This window comes from Cryptosporidium bovis (genome assembly GCF_009768925.1).
Source record: "Cryptosporidium bovis isolate 45015 chromosome Unknown contig_6, whole genome shotgun sequence".
Lineage (NCBI taxonomy): Eukaryota > Apicomplexa > Conoidasida > Eucoccidiorida > Cryptosporidiidae > Cryptosporidium > Cryptosporidium bovis.
In genome coordinates, this window is record NW_027125007.1 from 415,797 (window position 1) to 439,930 (window position 24,134).

Genomic DNA, 24,134 nt, shown 5'->3' on the forward strand with positions numbered 1-24,134 from the left:
TTTGCAATATTTATTTATAAGACGTTGATACTTGGAGGAGATTCGCACTAGCACGTCCTCTTTAAGAGCAAATACGCTTGAGCAGTAATTTAACAGAGTTGATTTTGAATCCCCTCCTCCATACAATATATAGTTTATTAAATGAGTCAGAACTGTTATTCTTCCAAGGACAACTTTTATAGGTTTTCTTCCAGCTTTTTTAGGAAACATGTACTTTAGAAGTAAATCTCTGCAAAATAGTGTGAATTTGTGGTCGTATTTAGAGTCTATTATATTTTCGTAATTAGACGAGTTAGAATTAAAACCACATTTTAGGAAAACAGAAAGTTTGTCGATTACCTGGTCATTTAAACCGACTAATTCCTGACCAAATAAATAATAAGGTCTAAAATTGTCTTGAATTCTATTGCAATAAAATAGAAGTCCCAATGTATAATTGTATCTTGTGTCATTCACTTCTTCCACTTCTACTGCATTGAAACCAAGCATAGTCATGAAAGCAATAAACTCAGTTGTATCTGAGTTTCTTGGCAAAAAAAGAGCGATGTTATCAGCTATAGAAGAAAGTCTGATTAACAAATCTTTGTAATTTAAATATTTGCATGAATTTAAACCGAATTCCTTGTGGCAATTGTATGAATAGCCACCCCAAGGGGGCGAAGCAAAGGCCCACTCAAAAATCTTAAAACCCCTGAAAATCTCATCAAGTTTTACAATTCCATTGTTCACAAATTGTTGTGATTCATTCTCTCGAATTTTACTCGAGTACCAACTACAAAATTTCAAAATATCTCCATTAACAAAAACTATATTGCTTTCTGGGTCAAAGTACATGTGTAAATCGTAATCACTCGAGATTAAATGTTTCTTGTTAAAATGAAGTTCTGGAGAACCTGTCTCTCTAATTGAGCTAAGATCTAGACAATTATTCGTAGTTTTCCCGTCCTTCTGATCGTAAATAGAACCGTACAAACCATATATTTGCGAGTTATGCTTATTTATCATGGACCTAGTGTTTGATTTCTCAACTGATACCACAAACTTGCAGTGTTGAGAAAATGAGATAGTATTTCCGCCAACTCCACTACATGCATCTAGCACTCTGCAACATCTAAGTCTTCTGGCAATATGTTGTGCTAATATTTCTGGTGTTGCATCCATAATTGCATCTTCATCTAAGATAATTCCTTCGTCATACCTTTGAAAAACAACATATTCTCTACCTGTGTTTCCTGGAAAAATTGATATATTCCTACTTATATATTCCAAGTTACATTTTATTTCTCTCTTTCTTTTTTTCGAATTCAATATATTAGAATTATCTATTGACTTACCAAAATTATTGATAGTATTTAAAAGAGCACCTTCCAATCTAGTACTACCTTGAATATCGTCCTCAATAATTATTTTGTCCCTATCAAACTTTTCATGCTTTCTATTTAAAGGTGTACAAGGGAATTTTCTAGGAACTGAATAAAGAGATCTGGAGCATATATTTGAGATTTCCGATCTCGGTGAGTTTGAATATCTAATGGGTAGATTTGTCTTTCTTTTACTAATTACTATTGCACGATAAATCACAGTATGTTTTAAATGATCTAACTCACTTCCACTATTTTCAGTCTTAAGAGAAACATCATTAAACAATTCCAACCATGATGAAACAGTCCCTCCAATAATAGACAACCTATTGCCCGTATATAGACTATTCAGATAAATTGAAACATTATTATCACCTTTTGAACTAAATTCGTAAATCCTTAGTCCCGATATTAAATTTGGTTCCTTGTTTTTCATGGAAATCTTATTCTAAGAAAAATTTAAAAAGCAAGATGGTTAAAAAATACTATATCAAGATTTTGCATACCGCCAAGACTTGTATTTAATCATCTATTAAAACACTTCCTATTTGCAAATTGTGAGAATCACTAAGCTATTAATTCATCAGATATATTCAAGAAATAACATTAGTATATCATATCTTACAGTTAGATCATACATTTACATTTTCTAATCATCGACAAATAGGTTCGTGATTTTTTTCAAAGTTGTACAAGCACAAAGCATAATTTCAGTATAAAATATGTTAAAATAAATAGTAACAAAGTATCTACAACAGAAATGGGATTATTGCCTTTCTTTCCTTTGGATAAAAACTGAATTCTTTGTGATAGTTTCTATGCTTTTTTAAAGCCCATTGGGTCATTTGCGCAAATGCAACAAACGTATAAAACCAACATGTTATACAATTAGCAATAAAACTGAAAGAAATCCAAGCAAGAGTTTCCCAGAAATAATTGGCACACGATATGTAGTCAAATCCTGAGCCATATGGAATACCTCTTTTTTTTGTCCCACGATCCCTGAGTTTTCTCAATACAAGATGAGAATTAAAGTTTAAAAATTCAAATACACACATTAAAAACGCAATGAAATATAGAGTCAAATTTGGAAACGGTGGTGGGGTATACCTCGGATGAAACAAGTAATATCCAACTGTTACACCAAAAATAAACCAATAGTGTAAGCAATTGATGGGAAGTCTGATTATTGGCATAGTTGCATTTGAAAATCTATGGACGAAACAAGTTTCAATCTCTCTTTTAATATAATGGGAAACTGCAAGTCCAAATGAAAGTTTTTGGGAAAGACTTTTTGGTGGGGCTTGTTCACCATAAACAATTGCTGGAAAGAAATAAAAAATCGGAAGAATTAAAATAGGCCCTAAATATTCTATGAAAAAAACCAATCTCCAAGATATTTGAACCCCTAAATCCTTGAAATATAGGGTGGTTCCATCTTCTATTCCATACGAAGAAAGCCTACCATCTTTAAGTACTTCTCCATTTGGGCTTCCCACATTAAACCACTGTCTTTCTGGATAGTAGTGAAACTCCTTGTAAAACTGAGACTTTAAATCAGAAGCAGTTGCACTATTATTAATATTAAGCACCGCCAGATGTTTTCCACTCCTCTTTTTCACGTATATACGTATTATTTGATCATTCTGAGATTCAGAAATTGATGATTCCATGAGATAATATTTAAGTTACCAAGTTTAAAAAAGGCAAATAATAGAGAATTATAAAGTGTTATAAATGACCAATCTACTTTATTATCCTCCCTCTTGGCAAGTCGATTATATTATGGCTCAATAAATATCAGCGCCAATATTTTACTTTAATGTTTAAAAATGTGTGGTGTATTTTTTGTCTTTATGAGTACCCAAATAAATATGCGCCTAGTAATTAAATATATAATGACTTATTTTTATTTATTTGCCCCTTTATATAGATGAAGGTGAACAGAGGTACATTCTACATTTGTTGTTCGATATACTTGTATGGGCAAGTCTAAAGTCAAGAACTCTAAAAGATTATCATGGATACTTAGACACGGCGATCCCGAGATAACTGGATTAAGAATCAGGACTGACGGATTTGCCCCAGTTGAGGATGTTCTAAAAAAGCTTGACAATGTGTCCCTTCAGGAACTAATTAATATTGTCGATTGTGACAAGAAAGGTAGATTTAAACTAGTTATTGAGGACGGGGAATTACTCATTAGAGCGAATCAGGGGCATTCCTTTTCTTTCATTGACGACGCAAAATTGCTCTCAAAAATTTATTTAAAATCTCTAAAGGAAATGAATGAAAAGATTGCTATACATGGTACAAAATTAACCCAATGGGAAAATATTAAGAACATGGGTTTAAGCAAGATGGATAGGACACATATACACTTCATCCCCGCATCAAATTTTAAAATGATAAATAAGTATCGAAGGCCCAACAACATAGAATTAAATATGACATTAGACCAGGTAATTAGTAAGCTATGTGACTATAAATGTAAGTCAGGTATTAGACCATCAAGTAATGTTGTTATTTTCATTGATGTCACAAACCCTAGTTTCACAAAAAATGGCATTGAGTTTTTTATATCTTCAAATGGTGTAATACTTTCGCGTGGGAATGACCAAGGAATTATTGATCCTAGTATGTTCCTTCTTTGCATTGACATAGAGCATGGTATTGAACTTATAAACAACGTTTCGGACGCGCACAAGACTGAATTAGTAAAGTTAATTATTGGTTCCATAATTATTCCCGCTTGACTGTCCTCGAATTCTTTCTCTTTGCATGCCAAATGTCACCCAAAATTTATTGTATTCAGTAAAAAAGGACAATATGCAAGCAAACCAAATTGTAGAGCTGAGAGCCTTGCTTTCTCTAAGGAGGGTTTATGAAGAAGGTACAATTTTGAGGATCAATTCTGGTGTTCCAAAATATATTTGTTTACTATCTAAATTGAAGGGGTACAATAGTCCGTATTTTTTCGAGGATGAATTGGAGTGTTGGGAAGGAAGAGAGTGTGTTATAGCTGGTGAATTTAATTTCACTGCTGAAAAAGGAATCGATGTATCAAGTGAAAGTATTCGCCTGATTCCCGGAGACAACCCTTTTATTGTCTTCTTATCGATTTCAAACAATGATTTAAAAAGTGTCGGTTGTGAATTGCTAAAAAGGCAGTCCAATATGATAGAAATATTAAATCATTTTTTTTTAGAAAAACTTCAGGACTCCAGCTCTTCAAGACGCAACATTATTGATTTAGAGTTTTCAAATCCCCTGAACTCGGATAAAGAAATCTATTGGAAACCAATCAAGGTCTTATGGTTTTCTAAATGCGTCATTATAGGAAAAAATGGTGCCTATTCTGCTCTTGGAATTGAGATGCCTCTAAAAAGAACTCTTACTTCAGTATTAATTTCATATTCCTGCTACAAAGACTTTAAACTAATCACAGAGGCAGAACTACCTCAATTGATTATTTTATTGACTTTAATAATTCAGTTAGTTTCAATTATTAGAAAGATATTTAACTCAAGTTTCTACCTTCCAATTTTCTTCTCAACAGATTGCATTTTATTTGATATTGTAAAATCACCTGAAACGGGAGCTATTTGTTTTGAGAACCCAATGATGATTGATATCGGCGAGAAGACTCAATTAGATACAATCGAGTACTCGACTTCAAAGGTCCAGGATTGTAAACTACTTCCAATTCAGAAAAACATTTCCTTAAATAAATACTTAACTCCGGAAATAGCTATCTCTTATTTTACTAATAGTTTGATGAGGCTTACAGAAAAAAATAATTCTGAATCAAAAAAACAGTATACAATTTACGATGGTTTCAGTATTAACACTTTGAAAGATGTTTTGTCAGTGAGAATCAAAAACAAGTGGAAACCTATGATTTTTTCAGGTGATATTAAAGTTAAAAGCGAATTTTTAAATGACGTGTTATTTGAAACAGACATTGTTGAAATGATACTAAATAAAGATGCGGACTTCATTGTCAATATAGGAGCTCCTTCTGTTGTGTTCTCAATTGGTTTACTTGTTTCTGAAGTAATTGGGGGTAAGGATTTGTTGTTTGCTTGTGGAGGTGATAAGTTACACTTTGTTGACAATTTGTGTGAATGGAATTCATGTGGAGATGTCATGCCAATTTTTGGGAGAGTCAAGGAAGAAAATGTAATGAACACCTTAACAGGGAGAAGAAACTATTCCGTATTAGACATTTTGCCCGACAACGTACAATTCCTTCCTTCCACCATCCAATCCAACCAATTATTAAGCAAAATCCACAAATTGATATGGGCGTGTTTAAATTTTGTTCCTTCTCAAAGACTGTCTCTAGGGCAGCTTGAAAACGAATTAATCATAATAAAAAGCGAATTATTTAGTATTTATCATAGATGTGATTTGAAAGAAAGCGAAAACCAAGTCAATCGTACTAAATTTGAAAAGATAAAAGCAAAAATCATTGGCATGATAAAAAAATTCAGGCACTCCAAAAGAAGACTATGCTAGTTTGATTTATGTGTGTTAGCTTTTATTATCCCTAATTTGAAAGTTGCTCTTTTTGAGATCCTTTCAATGAAAAAAAATTATATGGCCTTCCTATGTGTTTAATTTGATAATAAACATTGAGAAATGCCATTGGCTTTAGTCTAAGAATTTGAGTAGTTTAGTAGATCATCGTTAATTTTACTTGGGCAGAATTTTACCTGTTGTTTAAAATTGTGAGTACCATTGGCGCCTAGTCTGACTCGACGCTAGTAATGCAACATTGCATTTAAATGTGGGAATTTATTTATATTTGTTGCGGTGTCTAGCAAGACAAAAAGGCAAACTAAAATAAACGAGTTTTAAACTCTACAAACTGAATAGTGTATTATTTTATATCTGAAAAAGATGCCCGGTGTTTATGAGAAACAATGCAGGGGTCCTAGGTTTGATTACATGGTATCCACTGTGGAAAAATGTAGGAGCGAAATAAACAGAAAGAATTACGCGAATTCATATGAATTAATGAGTGAAATTCTGCTCTCGCTTTGCAACGACTACGAATTGGTCGAAGAATTTTTCTATAGTGGTGCATTTCAATGTTGTTGCGAACTTTTGTCTATTAAGGGGCTTAATGAAATGAACTCAGGAGCAAATAATTCCTTAATTGACCAAGAAATGGAAGTACCAAGACTAATAATTGAGCAATTTTCATTACTTTCAACATTTACTGTACAGTCTTTTGATGAAGAAATTGGGGAAATATCGTTACTGGTATATTTTCTCACAGAAAGGCACAGATACTACGTTGATGTAAATTGGAAATCCTACGAACTAGAATATGTTAGTGCATTCCTTCAATCACATTTTAGATTCCTCTATTGTGCAATAAAATCATTCAATAAATATCAAAACAATGAAGGACCATCACTATTATTAATGACTCTAAAAAATATAGAAGTTGTAATAAGAAGCTTTCCCGGGCATAGAGTGGTACCTAATATGGTTAAAGTACTGGCTGATAATTCAACATGGGGGACAATAAATTTGCTGTCAGAAATGATTGGTTCGAATATTATAGAAATTATTTCGGAAGAAAAAGGAGATAATGATTCACAGATCATTCAATTTAGAGAATGTGCAATTGTGTTAATACAAATAATAGCACACTTACCCATAATTGGTGCAAATACAGGCCTGAATAAATATCTAATCCCTTCTTTAACGCAAATAGGTCTACAAAAATTATTATTATCTCAAAATAGTGGGGACGTTTATATCCGTTGTTCTTGTAAATACTGCGAAAATTGTAGAAAAATTCAAAAAATATGTATAAAGAAAGATGAGTTTACTATTCAAGAAACCATTCCATTATTCAAAAGTTTGTTTGAATCATTTATGAAAAACGATGCTCTGGGAATAATAATTAATCTCCTTTTGTCCTTGCAAAAAACAGAAAACTACTCCCCATTGAATGAGGATGATATTAGCAAAATAATTGGTTATAAAAAAACATATTCTATAATGCTTCAATACATAATCAAGATTTTAGATTCGGATAATTTATCCAAAGTTTTGATTAGTCTCATGAAAATATTCCCAAAATACACAAAATATAAAAGCTCAAATGCAAAAAACTTTTCGGAATTCATTAACATGAGTTTCATTAAACTGAAAATCTCAAGAAATGTAAATGACGAGAAAAGTTCTCGGAATAAATTATCAGGAGAATATGGAGAAATATTCGAAATAATTTCTTTGTCAGAGAATGCGAAATTAATTACTAACTGTATTACTTCAATTGTCTTACACAAATTCGATTACCCAGTTAACGACAATCCAAATTTATTCCAAATTTTTGAAATAATATGCCCAACATTTGAACTAATAGTAAAGAAATTAATAGTTGAATGGGAAAAGAAGCTTGAATTGGCAAGGAATTTAGCATTTTCATTTGAACAGATGAATGAAATACTTTTGGAGAGTAACACTTTTCTTATATTACTGATACCTATCTACATAAAATATTTGGTTAACAAAGAAAGTTCTAATGAAAACAAAACTAAAAACTCATTTAATTTCATTGGGAAAAAAATGTCCGGAATATTAAACTCATTCACAGAACTGTTCCAAACTTTTTGTCAAATGGCCATTACAGAGTCTGTTAAAAATGTATCAGATGGGAAAATTGTACAAATTAATGATTCAATAGATATGGACAGCAAAGACAGTATATACAATATTGGTTCGGCTATAATCTCATGTCTAGCAATAATTTCAGATGTCTCAACATACAATTGGACATGTGTTTCACGTAGAAGGTATATCCCATCTCCACAGTTTGAAATATGTGGTTGGATTGCATCAAGTCAATACAAATTTATGGACTGTTGGAAAAAAATTTTTTTGTCTGACAGGTGTATTTGCATAAAAGAGTTATCCCAAATTATTACGTTGATATCAGAAAGAAGTTCAGGACTTAATTCGAAAAAGAACATTATAGGGAGTAATTTTTATTTGAACAAGGAATTTTTGGATCAGTGTGAAACATACTTTGAGGAAACTGATGATGAGATAAACGTGGATTCTGATGAAGTTGAAAGTAATACTCTAAATAAAGTAGATTAGTAAAATTTATTAGAATAGTAAACTATATTTCAACATTTTCAATAGTGCTTTACTATCGAAGTGTTAATTTTTATTAAAAATGAAAATTAAGAAGAGATTAAATAATCCACTACTTTTGAAAGTAATTATTTTCTGCGCTCCCAAACGCGTGAAATGGAGGGGATAACATAATTTGAGAAATACATGTATTTTTATTCCGCAATATATTTTTTGGAGTTTGTGTTTAGATGTTTATCTTCATGAATATTAATAACTTTGATGAACTCAAATAATACTGCTGCATTTCTTTCTATATATATGAACCTTGGGTATGAAAGTATACATTTATTCTAAACATGAAAAATAGCAAAGTATTTTTTACTGAAGAAGAAATAAATTGCTATAAAACATGGTATTCCATTGTTCATAACTATGATGAAAGCTTTATTGGAGAAGAGGTTTTTAATAATAACAATGATATTCCTAAGTTAGGCGTGAAAACTGCACTGTTCTTGAGAACTTCGGGACTTCCAAACCAAGTTCTTCACGAAATATGGAGATTAGTAGATTCAGAAAATGAAGGTTTACTATCATTTTATAACTTTGGGAAAGCCTGTAGATTGGTTTCCTTTTATCAAAACGAAGGTGTTTTTCCTGCTCAGGACTTAGTTACTAAAATTCCAAAAAAATTGGCATATTTTAATATTGGACTTTTCCTCGGGAAATTGAACAAAAACACGCAAATTAATTTAAGAAATATAATAGAGTCTTATTTTTCTGATGAATTATTTGTTTCAAGAGCAATAAAAACATTTAAACAACTTGATGTTGGTAATAAAGACCTCGTTGATGGGTCAGAAATTTTTAATTTATTTATCAACTCTAATATTCCAAGAGAAAAGTTGAGAGAAATATGGGACTATTCTGATATTGACAATGACGGCAAATTGTCAACGACAGAATTTATTGTTTTTAATACGCTTATAGAAGTAAGCAAAAGATACGACATAAACATTAATGATAGCATCTCCGTAGAAAGTATAATTCTACTCCTTAACAATGTTTTGAGGTCTTACTACAATAAAACGAGAGATGATAAATCAGAAAGTCTTCATGAATGGAGACTTCACAGGAATAATGAAAAAGCCGAATTAAAACACAATTATGATTTAGATATAGATTTACATGAAAGTGAGGTTTCTGACTTAATGAAGATAAAAGAGATAGTTTTAAGTTTAAAACAAATCGACTGTGAACTCATTCAGAGATTGGAAAAAAAAAAACTAAAGTTAGCGACAGAACACAAGAATCTCCTGCTCGAAATAAATAAAATCTACAACAAATACATTAATAATCGAACGTTAATAGACCACCTCTATGAGGATATAAAATTCTTTAAAGAAGCAAATTTCATTATTTCAAATTCCGATGTGCAAGAAAGGATGGAACCCTGTTTAAATATCGTTAAAAAATCAAAAAATGGAGAAATAAGAGAATATAAGGCACTTGAGAGTCCACTAAATAGTTTCCCGAAGGTAGATTGTAAAAACTGGGTAAAATTCCCTTCGAAAACAAAGAATTTTAATTCATAGTACTTTGTACTTTTGCCCTGAGACTTTTCTTATTCCTCCATCAATAACTAGCGAATCTAGACAAACTTCAAAATCCCTTCTAATTTCGAATAGATTGTAATCTCCTCGTTTATCCGACATCAATGAATTTTGAATTTTGTCCAGCAAGTTTTCCTTGGAAATTCCCTCCTTATTATCGGTGAGTATTTCTAGTATCAATTTACTTATCCTTCCTTGTAGTAACCTCTCTCTTCCTCCAAACCCAATGGTAAGTTGCTCCATATCTATTAATCCTGTAGTTGGGTCAATCAATGCACTGTATGTTGCAGACATCATCAATCTTGTGGCTTCATCAACATGGGCCTCTTGGACCCATTCGCTCAGTTCCATTTTAGCTAAAGCCTCAGAAATACGTATTAAGCTCTCTAGTTGCCTCGGTGTTGCTGTTATTGTTTTTTGCCTTTGATTACCCGAGTTAGAACCTTGCCTTCTCATTGATATATAGTTTTGTACCAGTCTATTGCAAGCCTCAGTAGATAATTTTGGATTACAATACTTGCGACAAAATGTTATATATCTTGAAAGAGTTGGCTTATCTATAATATCTTGTGGTTTCACATTTAAATCATCTTTATTTGTTGTGTATAAGGAACACAAGTGTTCAGCAAGTTTTTTATCCGACTCTTCATTTTGTTTATCGATCATAAGATATATTAAATCGAATCTTGACATGAGAGACGGTGGGAGGTTTATATTTTCTATTACGCTTTTGAATGGATCATACCTACTAGAAATAGGATTAGCAGAGGCCAATACTGCAACTCGAGCATTTAGAGAGCAAATTATACCAGCTTTTGCAATACTAACCGTTTGTTGTTCCATTGCTTCATGCAAAATACTCCTTGAAGAGTCATCCATTTTGTCAAATTCATCAATACAACAGATTCCTCTATCACTCAATACCAATGCGCCACTCTCCAATACTATTTCTTTAGTTTCTGGATCTTTTGTAATGTATGCAGTTAAACCAACTGCAGAACTACCCTTACCACTTATATAGTAGCCTCTTGGTGCGAGCTTGTGGATATATTGCAAAAGTTGTGACTTAGCGGTACTTGGATCACCACAAAGAAGGACATTTATCTCACTTCTATTCAAAGAACTGTTACCATTAAATCCTTCTTCAGTTTTGTTATCTACTTGTGGAATTGCACCTTCCCCCGCTGAAATAATTTCTGATGCAGCCTTCAATAAATTCTTTCTACTTCCACCAAAAAGTTGGCATAGTAAACCCTTTTTTACGTCATCATTTTCCCAAATACTCGGGGCTATTGATCTTGAAAGTTTTTCATATAGAAGCGGATCCTTTGACATTTCCTTGAATTTTGAAATCATTTCACTAGTAAACAGAGTTTCTTTTTCCTCATGTTTTTGCTTATCAATACACACTCTTCCATTCTCATTATCCTCTAGTCCGTGCATGGAATTACCAACCACTGAGTATAACATACTTGAAGTGTTCCTATTTACGTGTAAAATGTCGATGTATGTCCTAAAAACAGATTTAATTAGCCTCATCCTCGATGCTAACCTAATACCAGAGGTCTTGACAATTCCGTTAATTTCAATTCTATCTCCAGGACGACAAGAATCAACAATCTCATCGTAAACAAATCCCAAAATAGTACTTGGGGTTTCACCAGGTGGTATCGTGTCTGGAAGCTCCTGTATTTTCAGTATCTGTTTGTTGGAAAATTGACAGAGGTTGTGCACTAATTCAAAGGAGTATTTGCTATTACATACGGGGCACAATGTAGGTTCGTCGACTTCTCCACCTATTAAGAGACGATATTCGCGATGGTCACAGTTTGTATTCACTCCATTTACATGGTATGTATGTGTGCATCTAAATACTGCCTTTTGCATTTCTGGAATGATATCTGAACAACGAATAACAATTCCACGAATACTTATAAGTTGTTCAATATCAGATGGGTTCACTTCTCTCATATTACATATTTTAATATTATCAAAAACTCTTACCTTTGGGAGTGCAAACTCTTTCAAGTACTCTTCCCCGAGAATTGATTCGATCTCCGATTCAATCACTTCATCCATAAAAACGATCGAGTCGCTTGGTAAAGAAACAATTGTATAGTACAATTCCTTGCTAAAATCCTCAATATGTCTTAGACTTATATCTAAACTATAAACGGATGATGAAGAATCATCATTTTTGTTGCTATTCTCGCCATCAACTGCTAACTGTGCTTCTAAGAGCTTTCTCAGTAAACCCATGTAAGTAGAACAATTATCACTGTAAGAATTAGATTCGTTTGGTTTTGAATATTCACCTATTGAGTCACCATCCTTTGCAATGTAAGCTTTCAGAAATGTTGAAAATAGCTCCTTGAATTCGGCCTCGCCACCCAACTCGACATTATCAATGTTTCTAGCAATTTCAGAATAATTGCCTGAAGCATTTGATTGAATAGCAAATAATTCACTCTTTCTCAATCTACCAATATCTCCTAGATCTGTCCTTGAAAGTCTTTCAATGCTTCTAAAAGTCTTTGCTGTCTGACTTATCGAACTTCCATCTAGTTGTGAGTACCCATCGTTCGCCGCACTAACAGAGCCTTCGAATATGTTAATATCACTGTTTGCTATACTATTACCATCTTCCATGTTTGATAAATAAGAACAAGGTGCGAAAATGTAAAAGGATCACACTAACAATTATTCAGTATAAAATTACAGGACAGCTGTGCACAAACTCTAAATTTTCTTTATTATAGTGAGTATTTCCACTGTGGGGTTGTGGACTTCTGTCAGAGCCGCCAACCAGGGTGTTAAACGGGTTTTACCGTTTAAATGAGGAAATAATGATAAAACAAAGTATATAGGGCAACAAGTTATATTAAATTTAATTCAGTTCTGTAGCTGAATGTGACCTAATTTTTTGATATATCTATGGTGTATGTTTTTCTAAACACTTTATGTTTTTGTGCCTTAACCCGCACAAATGACTTGTTCAAATGGATTTAATTCTTATGAACATATGAAAATACTTATTGATCACGTCAATTTGACTCTTCTTATTTACATTTAAAATTATTTGGCTTCTTAAATAGGGGAGCGTTGATAATTCTTTGAGAATCTAGGTCATGTAAAAGGGAAAAAAAAGGGAAAACCTGATTAATGTATAATAAAACTCTCTAAAAATGAACAAAGGAAAGCATCTCAATTCAATAAAACTTGATAATTTTGAGAGTCCTGAGATATTGGTCGAAAATTACAGGAGAGAAATAGAAATTAAAAGACTTCATGAAATATTGCACTCAATGCTATTAGAAGAAAATGAGTCAATAGTACACTTATTAAATACTGCTTACTGCGACTATTCATCAATATCGACTGAAATGCTTCCATTGATTGATAGTTTCTTGCCGAGCATTAAACAGTTTCAGGACAATATCGACTGTAATATAAATGATGTATCTTTAATCGTTGAAAGTTATTCCAACAATATCTCGGATAAGGCCAACAAACACTTACGATTGTTGACACAAAAAACGGAGCTATTCCTGCTAAAAAAATGTGACATTGAAATAAACAGATGTAAGGAAATTCTAGGAGCCACAATGAAGTTATTCAGAAAACATAGATCACTTATATCACTGCATACAATAAAAATAGTTCATTACTGTATAGTTAAGGTAAACAAATTAAAGCTAACCTTCGAATATTTTTCAAATGTAGCTCTGCAAGAAACCACTCCAGAAAATTGCACGAAAATAAGGAACATTGATAAATGCTTCACATTATGCGATAATTTCACTGTTGAATTAAAAGAAATAGTTTTATCAGCGTCTGAAAAACTGCTTTCAATGAAAAATGACTTCTTATATGGAAGGGAAGGTTCACATTATAACTGTTACATGGTATTTCAGTGTATTTTTTTATTGAAATTAAAGAGCAGTTTTATTTCGCAAATAAAGGAATATTTGGACTCGAAAATTATAGGGTTGAATGTAAACAACTTTGAAGATAGACTTGGGTTTTCAAATTTTATTCTTGACTTGCTTCAAATTTTTGATGATAGAAATATTCTTTATCTTGTTGAAAATATGGTATTTTCAGTGGTTATTAGTGGAAAAGATCAATTTTTAGAGTTCATTATCGATGTTTACGTCAATGGAATAGTTTTATATTTACTTGAAATCTCTGAGAAGGAACTCCAGGATAAGATTATCCCACCAACAGCACCAATGGACTTATATTTACATCAGCTAAATTCATTGATTAAGTTTATTGAAAAATCTGAATTGCTACTTACAAATTATAGTCTCAATTCATTCTCAATTGAAATGTTGGAAGAAACAAAATTTAAGATTCTTACTTATTTCAGACGTAACAGTTCAATTAATAATTACACTAAAAAATGGAAATTTGGAAAATATTGGAACCTACTTTATAGAAATATTTTGAATCGTAGGATCAATATTCGTAATGAACCTGTTGAATTTTCAAAAGTCTATGTTTATGACGGTTGTAAATACTGGTTAAAGTATACTATTGAAGTTATTCGTCAGATTCGTTGGATACTTGGAATTTCTTCAATTCAAAACAACTCTGCACTACCACCTTCAAGGTTCATGGTTCCATTATTTCCGCGTTGCTTATACACTTCATTTTCATTTCTTTATGATTATGCCGATTACATAATTAATTTCGAAGGTATATACTTGACTAAAAATAATCCTCATTGTGATGAGGATAATAAATTTATTTGGTTGAAAAATGTCAAGCCTGAACACATATGTTGTATCATCCTGGACGTTTTTTCTTTTAAAAAATGGGTTAGGGAAAAGTTTTTAAATGAAATTTTTCACCATATTGATGTCGTTGATAATGAATATACGATTTCCAACGAATTTAGAGTACAAAATTGCTTCATTGACATCCCTAATCTTAAATCAACAGTAGAAGATAATCTTATGAATAATGGTTTTTTCATGCATATTGAAAATAATGTAATTAACGTTCTCATTGATAAAATGAGTTTGTACTTGAACAATCAAATAATGCATTCATTTGATTCCGGATTGAGGACTATTCCGTGTTTACATCGTTTAACTAATAGTGTTTCATCAAATTCTAATGATGATTATAAAGCCACAAGGATGCCTAGTAACTATGTTGAAAATGCAAAAAAACCCATTGAATTATTCCTAGCATTCTCGTCTAATGCAATAAATTCGATTATAAATGACTTGGATAAGGGTATATTGCAAGAATTGTACGATTTCTACTCCAAACTATTATCAAAAACCCTTGAATTTGTTTTTAATAGTGTTCGATTAATATGTGAAAAACAAATAACTTCTTCCAGAAATCAATTTATATCACTGCAAAAATTAACAACACACAAAACTTTTGAAACAGCAAATGTATTGGACCCAAACGCTCTCATTGGACAATATTTAATTGATATTAACTTTTGGATTGAATTGACTTCCAAAACAATTTCCAACTTTTTTATTTCTGTTAATGCAGACAAATTATACCAAAGTGTTGAGTTATTATTTGAAAATAATCACAGTTACGTAGAATTGATTGGACTACTTGAGAGTTAATAGCTTTATTTTTCATCCCAAATTCTATATCCTTCCCAATAGTCGGGTTTTATAAAGTTATTCTTTTTCATAAAGTCTAGAATTGTTTCAGTTGGCCCATCTTTCCTTTTCCATTTCTTCTCGCAATCTTCTTGTAGTTTTTCAAGAATAAACTTGGAAGCATGCCAATTCCCAGCTAAATAATGTTTTAGTCCTTTATTAAATCTTCTATTGAATCCGTCAAATATATGCCTCCTCATATTTTTAATATTGTTATCAGTAAAAAGTTTAGAAAATGATCTCTCGTCTATAGCATTTTGATTTTTTTTGTTTAATTTCCTGTTTATTATTGGAACTGGGGACTTGACTAATTCAGGATTAATATCAATTGTATAAAGATCTATTGGAGTCTTGCTTCCTTTAAGAGTAACGCAATCTATTTTTCTGCAAAAATGTTTCATGTTTAAAGAGAGCATATCGAATACCGAACCAGAAAGTAAGATATAAACCCCATAATGTTTTGTTGCCTCCTCCAGCCTCGAAGAAAGATTCACGTTAGGTGATAAATAAGAAGCATCTATCTTGTATTCGGAGCCTATTGCACCTTCAATTGCCCAACCGTAATGTAGTCCAAAACCAAGTTTCAAACTATAATCTGGAATTCTTTCCCGTATATCGCTCCTTAAAGATATACTCCTTAGTTTGGGGCAGTTTGATATATCTTTAATTATTGTTATGAAAGACAGAACTGCAAGGTCTGCAAGTAGAGTTTTTACTCCTTCCCACATATTCTCATCCTTCCAAACAAACAGAAATGCATCACCAACATTTTTGTTTGCAATACCACCGTGCTCGCAAACAATACCGTGTGAAATTTCCGCAATTTGGTTTACAAAAAGCATAACATCTTCCCCTAATATTTCTGTTGTATCTGTAAAATTTCGAATATCGCAGAAACCAAATATCCCAAATACTTTTTTTCCGGGTAACTTTACGACAATTTTATCATCCCTCAAATTTTGTACAATAATATTAGCACCTGCAGACCCAAGGCCTACAGCAAGTAGTGTTCCAAGTTTTGAGAATGTTTCTTCTAAAATATTGTTCGAATTTTTTTGAACCAGTTTGCTGTCAGTTTTTTCTCTGTTTTGTGATATTTTAACAGCTAATAATGGATTTCTTGCGATTTTTAATAATGTTCCATTAATGCGTCTAATGCTACTAAAGACATGTTTTTCTAGTAGCCTCTGGATAACAAAGACAAAAATAAGAAGTAAAACTAATGTTAATAGTGTAATTCCAATAGTTAATCCTGCACCGAACTGAATTGTTGCACTCATGTCAAACACTGCGGTTATTTTCTTTTTAAGTTCGTTTGGGCAAGTATTGGAAAGGTTTGCAAAGGCTTCAATACCAGATCTCATACATATATAACTCGAATATTGCCTTAGTGATTGCTTTCTTATACTGTTAAAGTCTTCTGTCGGTATTAACGATATGCCTTCATTTAGAGTTGGAAGAGTCAAAACTTCAACGAACCAACTTGGAAATTTAGAATTCGTGATGATTGACATTGCATTTGTGATTACTTCCAGGTTAGACTTTGGGCATCCTTCACATGTTGGATTATTGTTCAGTGTAAAGGGGGCTTGTATTGCAATTAATCTCATCCACTTTGAGGAGTCACCAATGCTATTTTCAAATACAAAGTAACTCAACTCTAGCATATATGCATTCGGCCATGTTTCATCTCCAGGGTATTGGTTTCTGAGCGTTGATAATTGGGTTAAACTTTTAATTTGAGAGAAAGCAGACGTATTTATTTGAATCCATACAGAACAACTTAATAAAGGATACAACAATATACAAAAAATGATAACAGCAACAAATCTATAGCTTAATAACTCTGTTAAAGAATTGTCATTGAGGCTACTTTCCCTGGTGTTTTGATGTGTTATTTTCGCAAGTGTTTCATCTTCTTTTTGATTAATATTAATAAACTGGTCTTCTTTTTCAACATATTTTAGAATTTTGAAATATAAATCATTACTTACAAATAATAGCACAAACCTTATGCATTGGAGCACAGATGATATTAAATGTATTTGAAATTCACTACCAAATCCACGTACTTGTGAAAAAATGAAAAAATTATCGGACTTTTCTTTGACAACGTTTATGTTAGAGTAATCTATTGAATTAAATATAGCCAAGTGTGTGATTAGGGATGTAAGCGCAATAATATCGAATAAAAACAACAAATAACTATAGTTTTGTTTTGAAATGATATATAATATGATCTCTATAATTCTCATAACTACCAGAAATATCAATATTGGATAAATAAATTCATCAGACTTGGAGTTAGTGAATAAAAATCTGACCTCATTTATTACCATTGAAATTATTGTCAACATTCCGACAAATATTATCAGTATTTTGCTTCTTAAGAGCTTATCAATAAAAAGGCGTCCTTTATGATATTTTTTCGGAACAAAAGTCATCTTAACAAAGTATTATTTAGAATTAGCTCTATTTATATAATATTATCATTAATTCTAACGCGATGATTTCATACAAATCATTTTTTTTTCAATAATTTTTGTGCATGCCCGACAAATCTGTCATTACTGGACTTTATATCCCCCACTAAAACAAATCTATTACCGCCGAAATGCGTTTCCAACTTTGTTTCCTCTTATGTAATTTTTTGTTGTTCGAATGATTAATGCTTAACATAACAGTGTATTTGTCTGTTATGTATTTTATTTATGGGTTTTTATACGCATTCAAGACAAAACTACTTTAATGAGGAAGCTATCTCAATAGAATTTTCACTAGAGGATTTCAATGAACTCGAAACACTAGCTAAAAACACAAATGGTTTGGTTCAAAGTTTTGAGTGCTTATTTGACGGTTTAAGTTTTTTCAATGATAATGAAAAGGCAGAAAACTATTCGTTTGTAGTAGGTTGCACAGATTCGCCGTTGAAATACTCAAAAAGGAAGGTTAATTTTAGTTTAAACAGAAAGAAAAGAGGTGCTTCCGGAAGATCTTGCAGTGATTCACCAGAAATAGAAAGTTGTTCGGACGATGGTCATTATTTTTCAGTTGGTAATTTTGAGCCTTCAGAAAAGGATGCAAGAAAAAGTTCACATTTTAGTTTTAATTCTATATATAGTAAGGGCGCAAACTCTTATTCTAGCAACAAAAATAATTATTTAAATGCTGACTTTATGAACAAGTATGAAACAGATAATTTTGATAAGGAATATGTTGAATCTTATAACTCTTCAAGTCCAATTTTAAGTTCACGTACAAGTGTAAAAAACAATTCAGATACAAGTTCCCCAACAGAGAAAAGAGTACCCATAATAGAAGGATATGGACCATTTATTCCAAGAAAATCAAAAAAACCACCACATATTATGTTAATAGTTCATGGAATTGGGAGCAACGAATCGGCAATAATAAAGAATCGTGAGGAATTTGTTCAACAGTTGGAATCAGTAAAAGCTCATTGGTTTTGGGAGGTTGAAATTGACATTACTGTTGACGTAGTTGATTGGAAAAGTAAATTGGCATCTGTACAAGATCACACATTTGACCGTATTACTCTTCCGCAACACAGAGAAAATAGGATGATTTTAAACAAAACAGTTGGTGATGTAATGTACTTCATGGTACCGAGATATGGAGATTACATTATTTCTGAAGTAGCAAAACAACTAAATAGTAAGATTAAACACTATAAATCAAAGTTTTCAGAGAAACCAAAAATAGTGTTGATTGGGCATTCTCTAGGAAGTATAATAGTGTATGAATTAGTTACGGGACAGCAAACTAGAATAACAAAATCGGAGATACCAAAACTTGATTTTGAGGTTGATCATTTGTTTTTATGGGGGTCTCCTTTACCAGCAATGCTTGTTATGATGTTTCCGGAGTATCTTCGTTCAGGGCTTTCATTACCTAAGGGACTTGCGCCTATAAAATCAAATGAAAGTTTTATTTTAAATAAATGTTCGGAACTTAAAATATACAATATTTTCCATCCTTATGACCCTATTGCATTTAGACTTGAACCACTATTGTATCCCAACCTAGACTCGCTTCCAGATCCAATATTACTACCATACTGGAGAAACCTTTCCAAGAGAACATATCATCAGTGGGATAAGGAAATGGAGAATGCAAGAAAAGCCCTTTATGAAGGCATAAGTGGTATTACTTCGTCAATTTCTAACGTTGTTCTTGGTGGGATACTCGGGTGGGGAAGTGGTAATGATGAATACAAGTCAACTCTTCAGGTAAATGTTTTAACTAAAGATCAAAAACTCAAGCAATTGAGAGATGAGTCAGTTATTTCACGTTTTAAGACAAAGTTCTCTGCGGGAAGACAGAAAGAAAACCCAAACAATTCACACAAAATTACCGAAATCAAATCTAAATCTCATAACACCGAGGAAGCAGAGAGGGCGCAATTTTCACTACTAAAGGGGCAGGAATTACCAGGAGTTCCCGTAAGAGTTGATTATCAACTTCAAGAAGGGACAACTGAACACTATATTTCCTCACTGGCGTTGTTACAATCACATTTCAGTTACTGGAAAAGTAGAGACTTAAGCTTCTTCACATTATGGAAAATAATTGAAGATTTCGAACCGGTAATTTCACATGAGGATTACAAAGTCGCAATTGAACAGCTTAAACATGAACAGATTGATTTGGATAATTTTAATTCCTCAGACATCTCCGATGATTCCTACAGCAATTCTGACTCAACTTGAAATCTTAGGGCTGATATATATTAAAATTATTTGACACCCAAGTTATTTTGGGTATTAAAATTCTAGTGTATCCTGATGTAATTCGAACTTTCTACTGTTTGTTGGTAATGGTCTCTCATTGGGATTAACCATGCAAAGCTCGTTACAAAGAAACGAGGGAGAAAATTTAACCTAATAAAATAAATAATTGTTCTCTTCCAATTTTGTGTTGGCTGTTGTGGGAAGCAATCACCTTCAAAGATAGCCCTTCTTTTTTCATCCTCTGTGTAAAATGCTTCTATAGTTGAAGTAATATAATCGGCAAACTTTGGGTATAGCCTGTAGTCCTTAAAGTAGTAAAGAACCACGATAATTCCGACAATAATAAATAGTAGTGTTAAAAAGAATTTTAATATTGGCTCAACAAAATAGATATAGAATAGCCCATGACTGCTATCATTTTTATTATGATTCCTTCTAATTGTTGGTTTAGGTATTGGTATTTCTTCATTTATTATTTTAATTGAACTGTTCGACAACCTACATCCCATTGAATTTGCATTTCGGCGACAATTCTGTATACATGTATTAAACTCTGAGAGATTCATCGGTGTAATGCCACCGGTTCTAGCTTGAATTAACTTCAAACCACTTTTACATCTTTCAATGCACTCTCTAAAACCACTAATTACATTCCGTTCGCATTCCTGATTAAGAATAGCATTTTGGCTTGTTTGATCGCTTTGAGAACCGGAATCTGTTATTTCATCTGATTTCTTGATTTGAATAATTCCCTTTTGATTGTTGTCGTTTTCTGCAGTGTTTTTTTCTTTGCTCGCCTTGTTTTCAACGCTTTCATTTTTCTCTATATTTGTTCCATTTTTCCATCCAAAATTGAATGAAGGTATGTTCAATCTTGATCTTTCAGTTGGTCCATTTTGTGACTTTTTTTCGTTATTGGATGAATGTTTCCAAAAGTATTCTTTTAAGTTTGAAAATTTGTCTTTTAATGATGGTTCTTTCTTTGAATTAACGTCTAATCTCGATATTACTCCACTTAGGCTTTTGGGAATCCAAGAATTATTTTTTTTTTGTTCTGGTTTGGAGAACAATGGTATTTCATTGAAACCTTCAAATATATTGTTAGAAGTTGAATTGTAGTTTCCAGTAAATATCCCACTTATCCCCTCTATTCCAAACCAAGAGTTAGTATTGTTTATATTACTATCTATTAATACTTCAGACTTCACAAATTCGGTGAAAGAGCAACTGTAGAATACAAAAAAAAATATAAAGATTATATAGTAAGCAGGTGATTTAGACATTATTACTAAAATCAATTAAATTATTAAGGAACTTGTTCCTACAATCCTCAATATCCCCTATGTTTTGAGGCAGCATGCAAACACTTTTACCGCTTTCTATTTCAGTAATCAATTTTAATTAAATATTTCCACAAATAAAGGGGATATTTTTAGATCAAATAATTGAGTGTAAACTTAATATGAATTACAGTAATTTTAGTAATTATTTCTTGTTTGTTACATTAATTTCTCGGATGATACTGGACACTTAAATTGTTTGAATATTTTTTTAAAAATATTCGCTAGTTTTCAAATCTTTTCCTAATGATATTTGCTGCCTCAATAATGTCAGACAATACTCCACCTTTAGTTGGTTTTTTCCTTATTTTTGTTTCACATTTTATTTTTTTAATGTTTGCCTCGTTAATTCTCTTCTCAACTTTGTCACCCATCATCATCTTCATAAATTCATTGAAGTCTATGTAACCATCTTGGTTTGTATCGACTTCTTTTAGTAGGGAATCAATGGTTGATTGCTCGAATGCTTCCTGAATAAACTTAACATTTAGTACTCTGCTGAGTTCTTGTGGCGATATTTTATCATCCATGTCAAGATCAAATACTTTAAAAGCAGCTCTGCAGAGCGATTCTTGTTCATATAACTTATGATCAATTGATGCTGCTATGAACTCTGTATAGTCTATTCTACCATTCCCATCTGTATCAAGTTCCATTAAGAGATTATCTATATCATCGCCTAATTGAGAATTATTATAAATTTGATGTAATGCGCTCCTTATTTCACTAATAGTTAAAACTCCATCTCCATTAATGTCTAAATTAGTAAAAAGTTTATGCAATGCTCCAATGTCAGCATCGTTTAGGTGATAAGCGACGCATGTCAACGCCAATTTTTTTAATTTACTTTGTCTTTGAAAATCTCTGAATTTTGTAAGTAATGAATCACAAACGTCATTAGTAAATAAGGCGATTTCATTTGTGTTTGGAGTTGTAATTAATGATTTTATCCATGGATGATTAAGAGCATCATGCGCATTTATTCTTTTGTTTGGGTCAATAGTTAATAGCCTTCTAATTAAATCTTTGGCAGAATCTGAAATGTATCTCCAACTATTGTGCTCAAACGAGAACTTTCCAATTCTAACTCTTCTTAAAATTTCTACATTATCCTTTCCATGAAATGGTGGGTAGCCACATAGTAAAATAAAAAGTATAACACCTGCACTCCAAAGATCGCATGATTTACTGTAGCTTCCGTTTAGTACTTCTGGAGCTACATAATATGGAGTACCAACAACTGAGGTAAATTTATGTGTTTTTGGGCACTTTGCTGCAAAACCCCAGTCAATGACTTTCAATAAGGAGTTAGGGGATGAGTCGGAAAAAAGCAAATTTTCTGGTTTTAAATCTCTATGCATAAACTCGTTCGAATGACAATAGGCGATTGCACTAAGTACTTGTTTCATAATTAACGCAGCATATCTTTCGGAAAAATGTCCACGTTTTATTATTCTATCGAATAGTTCTCCACCGGTACAGATTTCCATAACAAAATAAAGGTAATTACTATCCTCGAAAACCTCGAATAATTTAATAATATTTGGATGGTCAAGACGCTTCATTATTAATATTTCTCTTTTTAGACGATTAATATTTTCAAGTTTTGGTTTAAGTATAATTTTAACTGCTCTTTGAGTACCAGATCGCTTATCTATAGCCTTAACAACAGAGCCATAGGAACCTCTTCCTAAATTTCCCAAGTTAAGTTCGTAAAAATCATTTATATTTTTATTTATAAGCGCATGCTCTTGAATAAAACACGTTCTATCAAAGAAACCCTGAGCTTGTCTCACTTTTTCAGGATTTTTATCAGTGTATTCAAAAGCTTCACCTTTTGAAGTAGCCATTACTGGTGTAGGAGAAAGAACAGGGTAATGATTACCTTCCCTTAACTGATCAAATTGAATATTTCTATTGGCATCAATAAATGACTTGCTCTCTATTATCAATCCTCTGTTCATTTGTTCCTTACCACTAACTTTTTTTGGATCACGATATGGTTCATTTGGATTGAGCTTATGTTGCAACTCACCTGCACATTTTGTGCACATTGCAGCATAAACGTTATTCTCAAGATTCCCATCAGTTGCAGACTTTTCTATGTGGTTCTTTTCCTTTTCGTTAGTTTCATGAAATGTGTCTTCATTTTTCCCCGATTTCATGTTGATGTTTTCAAGAGTATTTTGAATTAAGGGTACCATTTTTGCTCCTCCACACAATGTCGATTTATCCGAAGCATTATTGCTATTTGTCATATCTAAAATCACAAAAACTAAACTTTATATTAGAGTTACACTAGGGATTTACCAAAAAATTAATTAAAACC

The 24,134-nt window shown here is 32.2% G+C and overlaps 12 protein-coding genes across 12 annotated transcripts; 6 read left to right on the top strand and 6 right to left on the bottom strand.

Annotated features, from left to right (window-relative positions):
- Positions 1-14: 14 nt before the first annotated feature.
- On the bottom strand, positions 15-1,797 carry FG379_003168 (methylase; the record flags this gene model as incomplete). Its single annotated transcript, XM_067328826.1, has 2 exons — positions 15-47; positions 76-1,797. The coding sequence occupies 2 exons, from the start codon at positions 1,795-1,797 to the stop codon at positions 15-17; spliced, it is 1,755 nt and encodes a 584-aa protein (XP_067184966.1).
- A 313-nt stretch (positions 1,798-2,110) lies between these two features.
- On the bottom strand, positions 2,111-3,034 carry FG379_003170 (uncharacterized protein; the record flags this gene model as incomplete). Its single annotated transcript, XM_067328828.1, has 1 exon — positions 2,111-3,034. One exon carries the CDS (start codon positions 3,032-3,034, stop codon positions 2,111-2,113), a length of 924 nt encoding a protein of 307 aa, XP_067184968.1.
- Positions 3,035-3,343: 309 nt separating this feature from the next.
- FG379_003171 (uncharacterized protein) lies at positions 3,344-4,117 on the top strand (the record flags this gene model as incomplete). Its single annotated transcript, XM_067328829.1, has 1 exon — positions 3,344-4,117. The coding sequence occupies one exon, from the start codon at positions 3,344-3,346 to the stop codon at positions 4,115-4,117; it is 774 nt and encodes a 257-aa protein (XP_067184969.1).
- A 73-nt stretch (positions 4,118-4,190) lies between these two features.
- On the top strand, positions 4,191-5,882 carry FG379_003172 (uncharacterized protein; the record flags this gene model as incomplete). Its single annotated transcript, XM_067328830.1, has 1 exon — positions 4,191-5,882. The coding sequence occupies one exon, from the start codon at positions 4,191-4,193 to the stop codon at positions 5,880-5,882; it is 1,692 nt and encodes a 563-aa protein (XP_067184970.1).
- Positions 5,883-6,266: 384 nt separating this feature from the next.
- Positions 6,267-8,486, top strand: FG379_003173 (uncharacterized protein; the record flags this gene model as incomplete). Its single annotated transcript, XM_067328831.1, has 1 exon — positions 6,267-8,486. One exon carries the CDS (start codon positions 6,267-6,269, stop codon positions 8,484-8,486), a length of 2,220 nt encoding a protein of 739 aa, XP_067184971.1.
- A 335-nt stretch (positions 8,487-8,821) lies between these two features.
- On the top strand, positions 8,822-10,057 carry FG379_003174 (uncharacterized protein; the record flags this gene model as incomplete). Its single annotated transcript, XM_067328832.1, has 1 exon — positions 8,822-10,057. The coding sequence occupies one exon, from the start codon at positions 8,822-8,824 to the stop codon at positions 10,055-10,057; it is 1,236 nt and encodes a 411-aa protein (XP_067184972.1).
- A 40-nt stretch (positions 10,058-10,097) lies between these two features.
- Positions 10,098-12,724, bottom strand: FG379_003175 (DNA replication licensing factor MCM4 like AAA+ ATpase; the record flags this gene model as incomplete). Its single annotated transcript, XM_067328833.1, has 2 exons — positions 10,098-10,113; positions 10,176-12,724. The coding sequence occupies 2 exons, from the start codon at positions 12,722-12,724 to the stop codon at positions 10,098-10,100; spliced, it is 2,565 nt and encodes an 854-aa protein (XP_067184973.1).
- Positions 12,725-13,260: 536 nt separating this feature from the next.
- FG379_003176 (uncharacterized protein) lies at positions 13,261-15,675 on the top strand (the record flags this gene model as incomplete). The annotated part of the gene is made up of 1 exon (XM_067328834.1): positions 13,261-15,675. One exon carries the CDS (start codon positions 13,261-13,263, stop codon positions 15,673-15,675), a length of 2,415 nt encoding a protein of 804 aa, XP_067184974.1.
- Positions 15,676-15,680: 5 nt separating this feature from the next.
- On the bottom strand, positions 15,681-18,158 carry FG379_003177 (membrane associated adenylyl cyclase with 6 transmembrane regions and an adenylyl cyclase domain; the record flags this gene model as incomplete). The annotated part of the gene is made up of 1 exon (XM_067328835.1): positions 15,681-18,158. One exon carries the CDS (start codon positions 18,156-18,158, stop codon positions 15,681-15,683), a length of 2,478 nt encoding a protein of 825 aa, XP_067184975.1.
- Positions 18,159-18,425: 267 nt separating this feature from the next.
- Positions 18,426-20,444, top strand: FG379_003178 (uncharacterized protein; the record flags this gene model as incomplete). The annotated part of the gene is made up of 1 exon (XM_067328836.1): positions 18,426-20,444. One exon carries the CDS (start codon positions 18,426-18,428, stop codon positions 20,442-20,444), a length of 2,019 nt encoding a protein of 672 aa, XP_067184976.1.
- A 62-nt stretch (positions 20,445-20,506) lies between these two features.
- Positions 20,507-21,748, bottom strand: FG379_003179 (uncharacterized protein; the record flags this gene model as incomplete). Its single annotated transcript, XM_067328837.1, has 1 exon — positions 20,507-21,748. The coding sequence occupies one exon, from the start codon at positions 21,746-21,748 to the stop codon at positions 20,507-20,509; it is 1,242 nt and encodes a 413-aa protein (XP_067184977.1).
- A 281-nt stretch (positions 21,749-22,029) lies between these two features.
- Positions 22,030-24,063, bottom strand: FG379_003181 (calcium-dependent kinase; the record flags this gene model as incomplete). The annotated part of the gene is made up of 1 exon (XM_067328839.1): positions 22,030-24,063. One exon carries the CDS (start codon positions 24,061-24,063, stop codon positions 22,030-22,032), a length of 2,034 nt encoding a protein of 677 aa, XP_067184979.1.
- Between the last annotated feature and the right edge of the window lie 71 nt (positions 24,064-24,134).